At 58.0% G+C, this 13,701-nt stretch overlaps 1 protein-coding gene across 1 annotated transcript in view; it reads right to left on the minus strand.

Annotated features, from left to right (window-relative positions):
• The window catches only part of EFNA2 (ephrin A2), a 34,772-nt gene extending 25,120 nt beyond the window's left edge, over positions 1 to 9,652 (minus strand). The window contains exon 1 of the mRNA XM_051639714.1: positions 9,485 to 9,652. Coding sequence (XP_051495674.1) covers positions 9,485 to 9,606 — 122 coding nt within the window. The 5' untranslated portion in view covers positions 9,607 to 9,652. The remainder of the gene's footprint in view (positions 1 to 9,484) is intronic.
• Positions 9,653 to 13,701: the final 4,049 nt, after the last annotated feature.

Below are 13,701 nucleotides of genomic sequence, written 5' to 3' on the forward strand. Positions count from 1 at the left end.
CATGAGGAATCTCAGGAAACCCAAGGAGAGAGTTTGGATTTCCAAGATGGACATGATGCCGTGAAGCAGCGAGGGGCCAACCGCAGCCTCCCGAGAGGCTCCGGCGGGATTTGATGCCCCAGCGCAGAACCCTGGCTCCCAGTTTTCCAGCAGAGCAACGGGAAATTTCAGTGAACACCCAAACACCAGGAGGGAAAACCCTTCGGGAGAGCATCTTCACCGGCAGCAGCGTCTCCCACCTCCAGCCCCACTTGCCCAGCCACCGTGGCCACGCTGAGAATTTGTCTGGGATTTGTGAAAAGCCCCTTCCCGTGGGCAGCTCCGGCGCAGTGTCAGGCAAATTGTCTTGGTAAAAATAAAATACAATTTGCAACAGAAATGCAAGAGGAAGCATCAGTCAGCAAGAACACCGAGAACGTCAGTGTGATGGGAAGCAGGGGAATTCCCGCTGGAAGGCCCGAATATAGACATACAGATTCCTGGTACGAAGGGGAGAGGAGGCTGCTAAAGGTTCCCTTTAATTTCAGGGCAAGGGCAAAGTAAGAAATATTTAGCAGATATTTATCCATTCTTTAAAAACAAAACAAAACCCGACTATTTCAAAATACGCTGAAATAAAAGCACCGGGCACCACGGCCCTTCCAGCCACCCCGAGCGCGGCGCCGCGGGGGAAGGACGGACAGACGGACACGGCGGCACATCCCACCCGCGGCATTGCTCCCGTGTCCTGCCGGAGCAGCATCTGCTGCTGGGGCCGGTGTCCCCACCCCAGCCCGGGGGGCTCTGCCCCACATTTTTCCACTCAATTTCCTCCCCGAGCCGGCAGCAGATAAATCCCTCTGCCGAGGCAGGCGGCCGGAACGGCGAAGCCAGTGGTGCCAAGTTTAATAAGCAACCCTGATGGAGAAAACAGATAATAATTGGGATTATCGAGCTGGCTGGGAAAGAGCTTCCCAGCTCCTGGCAGATGCTTGGGCTGTTCCTGACCACACCAGCACAGGGTGGCAATGACACCAGTGGGGTCACCAGTGGGACTGGGATGGCTGCTGGGCACGGCGAGGCCAGGACGCAGCCAGGGAGCAGCACCAGATAATTTCTAGTTAAAAAAACATATATATCTATCAAAACAATACAACCCTTTTTGGCTCCACAGCTGGTAGCTGCAGCACAAGGGACCCGACCAGTGCCCTGTAGCCCCTGTGTCCCACAGAAGCACCCAGGGACCCCAGCTCCATCCCCACATCCCAGTGCCGGCAGGAAGCTCAGCCGCCGGGATAATCCCGTCGCGGTTGAATTTTGTGTGGGGCATGAGGTTCAGGGGCTTTTTTTCTCAGTAGAAACGCGACTGGAAAAAGGAAGAATTGGGATTTTTCAAGTTCTCTACAGGGTCAGGCTTGGCTGATTTTATTTTACTGCAAATATAAATAAGGCTTTTAGGAAAAAAAAAAAATCCAGCCAGCCTAAATAAAAACCCACCAGACGACACAGTAAGAAATCCTGCTGGAAAACAGGCAGAAATATCTGTAGCCAGGCTGAGCGCTCAGAAATATTTGTATTTGCTGTCTAAACACTTTATCTGTTTCCCAGCACATGGGAGAGTTTTGCTCTCCATGTAATGTTAAAGAAAAAAAATAAACCGATACAAATAATTTCTCCTCTTCTGCAGGAAAATAAAAATAGAAAAAAAAAATCCTACAAAACTTGGATGCAGACGCACCAGGGGAAACAGCAAATCCTTCCACTGGAATCAGGCTGAGCACCACGCTAATCACATCGATGGAGGAGACAACCCAGATGCAGCAGGAGGAGGAAGAGGCTGGGGGATCTAACAGGGCCTTTCCCAGCTCCCGTCCTTACAAACCCCCGTTGGAATTTATGAGCCTTTTTGCCAAATCCAGTGGCCCCAGGGAAGGGAGCCAGGGGAGATTCACCTTTTGTACAAAAGATCTGAAACACCCATTTTAATTCTTGGGGAGATTCAGGGTGGGGCGGGGAAGGAGCTTAAATAAAAGCACGTTCCTATATTCGAATAACAAGCATTGAGGGATGGTTTGAAGCTCGGCAGATTCTGGGAATGCTGTGGGAATCCTGGCGGTGCCCAGGCAGATGCTGGCGGGTCCAGGCTGGTTTGGTGGGACCAACCCTACACCAGCAGCCCCCCCGGCACCGGCACACGTGGGGGTCACAGCTGCAGGAAGAAAATGGAAAACCCCCCAAATGCAAAAGCCAAGAGGAGGGGTGAAAAACGCCAAGAAGAGCAGAAAATTGGAGGGTTGGGAAAAGCTAACATGCCGAGGGAGCCACGGCTGCATCCTGCAGGATGCCAGCATGGCTGCCCCTCTGGCACAGCGCTGCCGTGGCCGTCCCTCAGGCAGCAGTGGCAACACCCCTGGCCCTCTGTCCTAACGACCACATCTTGGAAAGCAAACACAAGAAGAAAGGAAAAATTTAAAAGGGGGAGGAAGAAAATTTAAAAAAATAATAACAAAAAGGAAGTCTTGATCCCTGTTTCTGCATCCCTCTTCCTCCTTTAACAACCCGCAGGAAAACAGCTCTTGGATCCAAGTAAGGCTTGGAAAGGGGAGCCAAGGGCGCACGCATGCGAGGGATGAGCTCAGAGCAGCCCTGGATTAAGTGCTGATTCCCCTGAGGGTTTCCGACCTCCCCTCAGACAGGGCTGGTGGAGGAATGTCACACTGGTGGGGACATGGGCGACCGTGCTGCCGGGAACTCTGCTGAGCACCATCTCGGATCCACCCCAGCAAACCCCACACATGGGGTTGCCATTTCTCCCTGGCAGTGACCAGGTTTGGAGCTCAAAATGGGACTTTCAGCAAGACCATTCCCAGCCACCCTTCGGGACAAAGCCCCTGGTCATGGCTCTCACCACAGCCAGCCAAGGATGTCCTGGTGTCCCACCGTCGGTGCGGCAGAGCCAAACCCAACTGCTGCCCCCAGGAGGGTCTGGTGAGCCCCCCATTGCCCCCTGTGAGCCCATATCAGACCCCAAGAGCCCACAGTCCCCCATGAGCCCATCATTCCCCATCACCCCGGTGCCCTGCCAGCCCTGTCACAGCCCACCCCACAGCCTCCTCTCTCTCTCTCTCTTGCTTGGCTTTTGAGCAAGGAGCCTCATTAAGAGGTAATTAGCTCTCGAACAATGGGAAGCTATTTAGCAGCCCAGCCACAGCAGCATCAACAAGCAAAGGAGGAGAGGAGGGAGGAGAAATAAATAAATAACACCACTCTGACCGCCCAGGAGCGAGCTGGGCTGTGTGGGGTGGCAGCACCTGGCCCGGATGGTGGCACGACGTGACACAGCACAAGCTGAACGGGCTCCCTCCCGGTTGCCCCATCGCACGGCCTCGTCCTTGCCCCACTTTCCTGCTGGGGTTAAACAGCCCTGGCGCATCGCGGGGGCTGGGGGAGCCCAAGTGGCCCCACGGGCGCTGCCACCCCAACACAGCTTGGTGGGAACAGCAATGGGGACACCAAGCTCAGCCCTGCGCTCAGAGGCAGCGCCGGGTCGGTCGTGGTTTCACAGGGAAATGGCCCAACGTTGGGCTGGAGCAGACTGGGCTGAGGTGGGTCATGGTGAAGGGGGAAAACACTGAAACTCCTCGTGGGGGCTGAAGGTAACCACACCACGACCTGCTCACCTTCCGCAAAGCCCATTAAACCCAACGGAGCGGGGCAAGATCTCTGCCCTGCGTGGGGAAATCCACCTCGGATAAAAAACAAGCCTCTAAAATCATGATTAATATCTAACACAAAAGAACCGAAATTTTCCCCATCAGGAACAAGGAGCTATTTAAAGAACAATTGCAGCAATTTTACAGACAAGCCAACAGATGAACCTCGTCAGATGCAGGCAGGTACGGATCCGGATCCGGAGCCACAGCCGGGCACGTGGGATGTACGTGCGTATGCGGCGAGACAGACAGACGGACAGCTGGGCGAGAGCGGGCCGGGGTGCAGAGGTCTGTGTTCAGAGACATGTAAAAACAAACCTGTTTCTGTTCCTCAGCCCGCGGGTCGACGTGACATGTGTGTAACCCAAGGATGGCTCCAGGCAGGCGCTGCCTCCCACGCCAGGCGCTGGAAGGGTGTTGGGGCACCTGCATTGTGTGTGAAGTGTAGATATGTGCATATATGCACACACCCCCCTCCTATATATATATATATATATATATGCGTCTGTATGCATATATATAATGTATATGTGTGTGTAAACATATATATATATAAGAAAAAGGACTCGTAAAGCTCTCCAGTGGTAACTGAAGGCACCTCCAGACCGTTCTCCAGGGCCCGCCGGGCTGGGGAGCGGCCGGCAGCACCCCCAGCCCCAGCCCCCATTAGGATGCGGAGCATGGCAGCATTTGGATACCAAATGGGCAACCAGCAGGGAATGTAATTGCGGTCCCTGGAAAGGGACAGGCAGAGAGACAGCGACGGGCAGGGAGAGAAAATCTTGTCAGAGACGCTGGACCTGTTTGTATCTGCTCTCCATTAACGGCGCTCGCCGCAGACCTGGGCTGGTGAAGAATAGCTAACACGGCTTAACGGGCTGGAAAAGAGGGGTGGGAAGGGCTGCAAATGATCTCGGCACAAAGGGAGAAGGGAACAGATGAAAACTAAAAGAGCAGTAATTGTGCAGGATGCAGGAGGTGGCCAAGCACCAGCATCCCCAACCACTCCAGCACGGCTCCTGGTACCCCAATCCCGGTGTGGGGGCTCAACCTGCTGGGATTCGGGAACCACCCGAGCACCAGAGTTAAAATTAATGTTAAAATTGTTCTGAGGGGGGAATGGGGAGCATTTCTTGCAAAGGGTGGTGCAGACAGGAGCAAGGATGGGGGTACATAGGGATGGGAGCCGAACCTGAAGGTCTCGGCCCAGGCAGCCCCAGACAGAGCCAGGACATGGAGGATTTGGGAAGCAGCCCATGGCAGGGCTGGCACCAACCCCCCCAGCACCAAGGCATGAGGGGCACATCCAGCACCAGGCACGCTCCCCAGAGCTGAGCCCTCCTGCTCAGCCACCCCTCTTCAGCAGCAGGCTCCCCTGGAAAAGACAAACGCGTTGGCTTCGCTCCCTCGAAGGACAGCTGGCACACACGGGCTGCCACCATCCTGGCCACGAGCCCTTGTGACCCACAGGGGGGCACAAATTTCCCCAGGCTGGGGCAGTCAAGGGGACACTGCCCTGGCTGCCACCCACCCAGCTCTCCGACAAAGCCAGGGCTGTGGCTCTGGGAGACAGCAAAGCAGGAGAAAAGGGGCACAGAAACCAGGGAGCATGATCCAGACACCCCAGGACAAGCCCTGATCACCCCAACTCCACCAAGCCTGCAGCATGGACCCCTTGTCCAGTCCTGAAGGACAAAAGGACCCCCCGAAAGTCTAGCTCTGCCATCATCACTGTTTGAGTGTCACCTGGGCTCCCGCCAGCCCCAGTAAATCCCTCTGCTAGAAACCATTTCTCCAGCTTCCCAATGCTGGGACTGGGAGAGCAGAGGAGCAGAACAGAAATCCCAGCTGTGCTCTCAAAACAAAACCAAAAGAAAAAGGGGGAAAAAAAAAAAAAGAAAAAAAAAAAAAGAAGGAAAGAGAAGGACCAGAAAATAAGCCTTCCAAGGGAAAGAAATGACTTCACAGTTAAATATAGGCCACGGGTAAAATCTAGACCATTTACAGCATTTGTGTCTGTACTGTAAACAGGGAGAGGAAAATATCCAGTACTTTGCACATCTCCCCCACCACAGAGCCAGGGACACGCGGCCGCGGGGAGCTGCAGGAGCACGGCAGCCTGGAATTCCCAGCACCGGCCCAGCACCCAGCTGTGGGCAGAGCGGGGGTTGGAAACACATCTCAAACCCTCTGGCCTTCCAGAGTCTTCCACTGGCAGCCCCGAGGTCGCAGGTCCTGGGATCAGGGACCCTCTGAGGACAGGTTGCTCCTTCCCACAGACCTTTTCCCCCTGTAGAGGCTTCCCAGACTCCCAATTTTTTGTGCTGCACAATTCACTGTCGCGCTCCGAGACGTTCACCCCAAATCCTGCTGCAGCACAGGGGGCCGAAGCCAGAGACCCCAACCCACCTGGGCAAGACCCCGACTCACCGGCGGATGCTCCGGGACGCCCGGCTCGACTGGCCGTGGGTCCCAAGGCTGCAAATCCACCCAAGGACCCTTTGGGTGAGCGGCTCCCGCCTCACCAGCCGGAAAACACGGATTGACCGCACGGTCTCCCCAAGATCCCATGGAGGGAAGACCCCTGCCCACAACGCCCGACCCCTGCCTGTGAGGCCAGACCGCTGCCCACAATGCGGGACCCAGGAAGAGCCCTGGGGTCCCACTCACCGGCGCATCACCCGGACGCAGCACCCACACCCGGCCCTGGATGTGCCCGGGCACGGCCAGCGCCTCCCGCACCCGGGGAGAGGAAACCAGCTCAGTCTGTACGTGCCAGGGAGCAAAAATCCAGAGTGACACACGGGGCCGGGAACAGCGCATTGTTACAGGCAGATCCGTCCTTCCTCCGTCGGCAATTTCCAGGACAACCCGGCAGTTACATCCAGCCAAACCCGAGCAACCTTTTCGAAATGCACGCTCACAACATCGTTTGGGGAAGAGAAAAAAGAAAAAAAAAAAACACAACCGTCAAGTAAAAAACCTGTAAATCCACAGCAAGTGGCTAAATACCTCCACAGAACAAGCAAATTGCAGCATCCCGAGGTACCACTTATTTTTAATTTAGACCCAATTATGAAATATAGAATTATTCTAACCTGGGCAAATCATATTGACTATGAGATTTATTACTGGCTTTTATAAAATATAGATTGCACTATAAACCTGAAGAAAAATATTTATCATCAGATAAGGTCGGTGGGTTCAAAAAAGCACTGGGCATCTCAACCTTTTTTTTTTTTACCTTTTTTTTTTTAAATTCCTTCTGATTTCCCTCTTGCTAAATGAGATGGTAGGTGGAAAAAAAAAAAGACAGAAAACAAGGGACCAGAAAACGCATCTACACATTGCTCTTCATTTTTAAGGACGAGATAGTCTTCTCGTAACTCCAGAGACCCAAAATAAAAACACCGCCGGGTTCAAAAAGGAAAATAAGCAGAAAACTCAATGACAATTTCTGTATTTGCAAGGTCTGATAAATTGCCTCGAATTCCAAGATCTGAAGGCAGAGGCAGGGAGCGAGGGGCCCGACGGCGACACGGGGTGCTCCCACATTGGGGAAATTTGGGTCACATCCCCGAGCCAGGCGCTGCGGACGTGCCTGCTAAACCCACCAGCCATTGTCTGCTCTTCCCTCCTATCCCTTCCCACTTCCTTTGCCCTATTTTATTTCCCCCCCTCAAAAATGTCTTCCCTGCCAACATCAGATTTAAAATATCTACACATTTCATAGGAAACCACCTATTTTCGAGGAGAATTTCTCCACCGCCTTCTCCGCGGCGCCCATCCCGGCGACGGGACGCGGGCGGCTGAGCCGGAGCCACCACCGACACCAGGTCCCACACCAGCTCCCAGCGTACCCATCACCCAACGACCAGGGGCCACTTTTGGCCATCAGGACCACCACAGGAACCCTTGAGTGCCAAACCTCAGCTGCAGCTATGACCACCCGGCGATGCCGCCCTGGTCCCCTCAGCCACCGGGATGCCGGAGTTTGACCGGGGGGATCATCGTGCACATTTGGCATTTGGGAGAACAAAAGAAAAAGAGCCCAAAATGTTGGAGCTGGGGAGGACCAGGAACTGTAACCAAAAACTCTGCAGTGGGCAAAAAAAAAAAAAAAAAAAAATTAAAAAAAAGAAATCGCTGCCTCTTACAATCCCCCACAAAAATGTGAGGGAGATAATAAAATCCATATGCACCACGGGCGGCCCGCAGCGAAGGCACCGCCGCGCACAAAGGGATGGGGATTGCCCCGATTTTGGGGCACAATGGTACAAGGCTGGGAGTGACAGTGCCCGGACAGTCCCTCCAAGGGGGCACAACGACCTGCCGGACAACGAAGACCACCACGAGGGTCCTCGGCCCCGCGCGCGTCCCACCGGCTGCCGGTGCCTGCCGAAACGCAGCCGGGAACTTCAGCGAACTGCGCTGGTGGCACCAGGACGCTGCCAGGAGAGGAGAAGGTGCCACCAAGGGTCACCTCCCAGCTCTCCCACTGCTGGAGGGGCACAGCCCAGCAGTGCCAGAGCAGCCGTGCCAACTGCCCTGGCTCCTGCCTGCTCTGCCCCAGCCGTGCCGTGGGGACGAGGGCCAGGCCACGCTGCGCCCCTCGCCCTGCAGGGGACAAAGAAACCCCCCTCTTACCCCAAAACCAGAACAGCCCAAACCTGGAGGCAGCAGGAGCAGCATCCTCCAGAACAGCCATGAACCAAGCGTCGCCCCACAGCCCCTGGCACAGCAGGGACACTGCCAGGGCCTGCTTAACTTCCATTAACCGGGGGGAAGAATGTGGGTTTGGGGGTTTTGGTTTGTGGAGTTTTTTTGGTCTTTTACCAGAGCCCCCCCCGAATCGCCCCATTCACACCCCCGTGGTTTGGGTCTGAGGCCAAGAAGGGGGCAGGGGTCTGAGGGTCCCAGCCACCTGAGCCACAAGCAGAATTCCTCCTGGCTTCCAACTCTCCCAACAGTTTTTTGGTTCTTCAAAATTACGAACAAAGAAATACAACAGAAATTAAACTGTCGCCAGGGAAAAAAAAAATAATAAAAATAAAAAAAATATAGATGCTTGGAAAAAAAATAACTGTGTATATTTCAACAAAAGTCTGAATTCACAGACAGACCGAGAGAAACCAAACCAACCCGGCCCAGCAGGATGGCTTTTCCAGGATGGAAATAAAATGGGGAGCAGGACCAGGCTGCCTCAAGCGCCGGGCACCCGCACCCCTCGGCCGGGCAGCCCCAACGCCCACGCGGCTCCCACCCCGGCCCGTTTCACCCCCAAATCGCTCGACACCCCCCCGCCCGCCCCAGCCGCCTTTTTCCGTATTTCGGGGATTTTAGGCAGTAGCTTCGCCGAGAAGTCCCCGGTAGCGGAACCGGGGGGAGAGGGGGGGTGGGGAGGACGGGACCGGCGGGGAGAAAGAACTTGAACTTCCCCAAAGTTGGGCGCGGAGGGAGCGGGGGGGCCGACCCGCAGCCCCCGCGGGCCCGCTCCCACCCCCCGGGGACCCCGACCCGCCCGCGGGCGACGGCCCCGAGGCTGCCGCACCCCCCGGAGCACCGGGAGAACTTTGGCGGGGGGGAAACCCGGGGGGACCCGCGCTGAGCCCCCGGGGCCACCCGCACCGTTTACCGGAGCAAACCACAGACTGGAGCAGGGACCCGAGCCGCTGTCACCGGGGGGCTGTGGGGCACCGAGATGGGGGGAGAAAGATTAAAACTTGGGCGTCGCTGCGGTGCGGACCCCCCCCCCACCCCGGGACCGGCTTCCCCCGCGCTCCCGGCCTCACCTGGGGTTGCTCCGGTTCCAGTAGACGGCGTAGCGATCCGAGATAACTTTCCCGGTCTCGTCGGTCCAGACGCAGACCCCGACCAGGGCGGCGAGCAGCGCGGCCGCCTCCCAGCGCACCATCGTCCCGGGCGGCGGCGGGGGGGGCGGCTCCGGCCGCTTCAGGGGGCGGCGGGGCGGGGGGCGGCGGAGCCCTGGGGCCGGCCGGGGGCGGCGGGCGGGCGGCGGGCGGCGGCGGGCGGGCGGCCAGCCCTCACCATGGCCCGCGGCCCCGAGCCCCGTCAGCGGGGGGAGTGGGGGGCGGCCGCGGTGCGGCGGAGCCGGGGCAGCCGCATCCCGCGCCCGGGCGGCGGGGACCGGCCCGGTTCCCGCGGTGCCACCCGGGATAAGCTCCCCCACCCCGGGGCACCGGGAACCTCGCCCCCCTCCCCGCCGCCGCCGAACTTCGGCCAAGTTCCTGCGGGCGCCGCCGCCCCCGGTAGCGAGCCCCGCACCGGCGGGACGGGAGCGGGAGGGAGCGGGCTGGGCCCCGCCGCGGGCTCCTCCGCTCCGGGGAGACCGGAGAGACAAAGGCCGGGCCGCGGAGGCCGCCGCTCCCTCAGTGCCGCCGCGCCATGCTGCGCCCGCCGCCCCCCGCCCGCCCCGCCGCGCTCCGCCCCCCCCGCCCCGCCCGGCGCCCCCCGCCCGCCCCCGGCCCCGCCCCTCGCGGCTCCGCCTCCCCCATCCCCCCCCGCCTCGCGCCCCCCGCCCCGCCTCGCGCCGCCGCCTCTGACACGTTGTTGGTACCGGCGGCCGCGCGCCCGGCCCGGTCTGAGGGCGGGCCCCCCCCCCCGTGCCACCGGCCCCGGCGGGGAGGGGGGGCTGCAAAGAGGGGGGGGTCACCGGCAGCACCGGGAGCCCTTGGCGGGGGGGCTGGGGGGGCTGCATTGCAGGCTGCGGCACCGGCCGTGGCACCAGCCCCGGGCCTCGTGTCCTCGCCGGTCAGAAGCGCCGCGTGGCGCGGCCCCCGGGACGGGCGGACACCGGGAGAGCACCGGGGAGAGCACCGGGGGGCTGCGGGGCCGCGCCGGCCCCGGGCAGGACAGAGCTTGACCGCAGAGCACGAACAGGCGGGAATCCCGGCAGGATTTGCTGTCGCAGGGATGCCCAGCGTGGCTCTGGAGGCCACAGCACGAGGAGCTGCGGCCCCGGGTGAGGACGCCGTTCCCGGGGCTCACCAGGGCAGGACCCGCCCCACCCCGGACCCCCCAGACCCCTCCTCGAGTTCAGAAAACTTCAAATTGCAATCCCTGCCGCTGCACAAGCAGGCACAGAGGAGCCAGACCCACCCTTCCCAGGGACCCTGCCCAGCCCCTCCCAGGTGCTGAGGCCACCGAGCCGTTCCCCTGAGCCCCCCGAAACCAGCACCAGCTCCCGATGCTCCTCAGGTGCCTCCAGCTGCAAATTCTTATCCAGCTGGATTCACAATAGCAACAAGGTCCCCATGAAAGCCGAGAGGAGCGAGCAGCCGCCTGCCTCGATGCTGCGGCGTCCAAATCTCCTTGTAAATCTGCTCCGTCTGATGTGCTTTTAGTTGGGAGTTTGTTGGCTCTGGCGGGGAGACCGCGGGGCCACCGCACGACACCTCCCGCGCCGCGCCGAGAGGGGCGGGATATAAATAAAATATGGATCGTCGTCATTATTTATTTAGCAAACCTATTTTTGCAGAAGTCGGCGGCCCGCGGGGGCCGCGCCCCCCTCCCCTCGCCAAAAAAGCAAAACAAATAAAGGCAGAATTATTTGTGAATAACGCTGCAGGGGCGTCCTCCCCCGCAGCCAGCGCCGCGCCCTCCGCCAGCAAGGTTATCCATCTCTTTACCCTGCTCCCATCAAGCGATTTCTCTATCAAGCCCCCGACAGCCAATCTTTCTCCCTGTCAGAGGGAAACCGTCATAAACCCGTCCACTTGTCCATCAAGTTTATTTGCTTTCATTTCTCAAGCCACTAAAAGCCTTTCCGGGCACGCGGCTGCAGCCGGCGCGGGGGTCGGCAACGGGAGCCTGTGTCCAAGGAGGGCAGACCCAGGAGGGAATTCCAGGGGGGAGAGCAAACACTGGAGCAGACACCGCCCACAATGGGGGTATTTCAGGATTTGAAGCCCCCAGTGCTGGACCACCAGGAGATGCTGCAGCAGCTGATGGGAAAAACCTTCTCCCAGATGCTGGAAGAGCATCTCTGGGGTGGATCCAGCTGGAAAAGCTGGACCCTGCCCTGGCCCAGCCATCATGGGGTTCACACACGTGCTGACTGCCTCTGGTTTGCTCACAGAGAGGGCTGTGCTGGGGCAGAACCTCAAAAAATTAAGGCAAAGATCCCATAGGAGTAACCCTGGGACATGGAGGAGATGGGAGAGCCCTGCAGGCTGCCAGCCCACCACCCTGCTCCTCCACAGGCATTTGAGAAGTGACCAAACAGCAGCAGGTAACCCAGAAGGAGCCGTGAGGACTCAGGAGGGGACAGCTCAGGCTGTGGCATGGAGCTGATTTCCATCACCTCCAGGCTCTATGGCTCCAAGGTCTGGATTGGGGACAAGTGATCACCTTCCTCCCTAGAAACACAAGAGCTCAGGACTGGGCTCTCCTGACACTCCCTGGCTCCAGATTTTGGTTATTCCTCTTCATTTTGACTGCTGAACTGTTCAGCTGCCAAACTGGGAACACTGGTTTCCCCCAGCTCTGGCCAGACAGTGCTGGGGCACCCTGAAGGACACCCCATGGACCCCCCCAGCTTCTGCCCAGCCCTTGCCTGGTCTGGGCTCCCAGCTGGACCCCAGGACAGCAGCTGGCCAGAGCTGCCATCCCTCCGTGCCAGGCTCCGTGTCCCTTCCCCCAGGCACTGGGCATTTGGGCTTTTGAAAGAAAAGGTCACCAGAATATTTTAACATAATTTAAAAAAAAGAAAAAAAAAATGTCCTTTTCTAAAGCTTTGTTCTTGGAAATGGCTAAACAAATTTGGCTGAGATTACAGGAAAAGACACCTAGACTGGGAAATTCAGCCCTAACAGCAAGGCCAAGGAGCTGAAGCCCCAGGCTTGGGGGAGCAGGCTGGGACCCCCCTGGCAGGGCTGGCCCGGAGGGGCTGCACCAGTGACAGACCCAGGGATGGAGCTGCAAAGAGCAGAGCAGCTTCCAAGCACCTGAGATATGCCCGGGAACAGTGTAGAGCTTGGCATGTCTGTCCTCAGAGGCACATAGGAAACAGCCCAGGTCAGCATAGCCCAGCCCAATTCCAGCTCAGCCCAGTTTATCCCAACTCAGCTCCAGCCCAGCCCAGTTCCAGTCCAGTTCATCACAACCCAGCCCAGTTCCAGGCCATTTCAGCACAGTCCAGCCCAGCCCAGTTTATCCCAGCTCAGTTCCAGCCCATCCCAGCTCAGCTCCAGCCCAGTTCCAGGTGATGTTCCCTGGCAAAGGGCTGGAGAGCAGGAGCAGGAGGAGACACCAGGCCCAGGGTTGGCTTCAACACGTCTCTGCCCAGCCCAGAGCCTGGCACCAGCTTTGCATGTAATGACTTTTTCTTCCCCTCTGCCTCATAATTGGAAGAAAAACGTTTTCTATGGGTTCTCTTGCCTTTCTAACAGCACCGAGTTGTTTTTCTTACTAAATAAAAACAACTATTTGCCTTAATTACTGCAAATCCTCCTATTTCCAGCCCCTAGCTACTCCAGGGGGGTGAGACTGGCTGCAGGGAGGTATAATTTACACCCGTCTTCTTTGGCTTTAATTATACCAGCCTAGGAATTATGGAAAATATTTGCTACCAAAAGGAAAAAACTCCCACTTAAAAGGTGAAGAGCAGCAGCAGAAAGACCTGGGCAGAGCCAGTACTAGCCCACCCCCTCCCCAAGCCTGCTTATGATTTATCTACAACAGGAAAAAAAAAAACGGGGCCCAGGAGGGTCCCTCTGAGCTTCCCAGCCCCGACACAAACCTGGTGCAGACACAGGGTGCAGGGGGATCCCAGCTGGCAGGGGGTCGTGCTGGTGCTCCAGTGCCTTCAGCATCCACCCTCCCCAAACCCCCGGGGTTGTTGCCGTTTAGCACCTTTGCTGTGTAAGTACAGACACGTGGGAAATGGAGGGCTAATTTAGAGCTGGGCCTGGGCTGGGGAGGACGAGACAAATCCATTAAGCGACCCCAGTGTCAGAGACCCCAAAGCCATGAGCAGCCCCGAGCTCGT

This window comes from Apus apus, chromosome 24 (genome assembly GCF_020740795.1).
Source record: "Apus apus isolate bApuApu2 chromosome 24, bApuApu2.pri.cur, whole genome shotgun sequence".
In the NCBI taxonomy this organism is placed as follows: Eukaryota; Metazoa; Chordata; class Aves; order Apodiformes; family Apodidae; genus Apus; species Apus apus.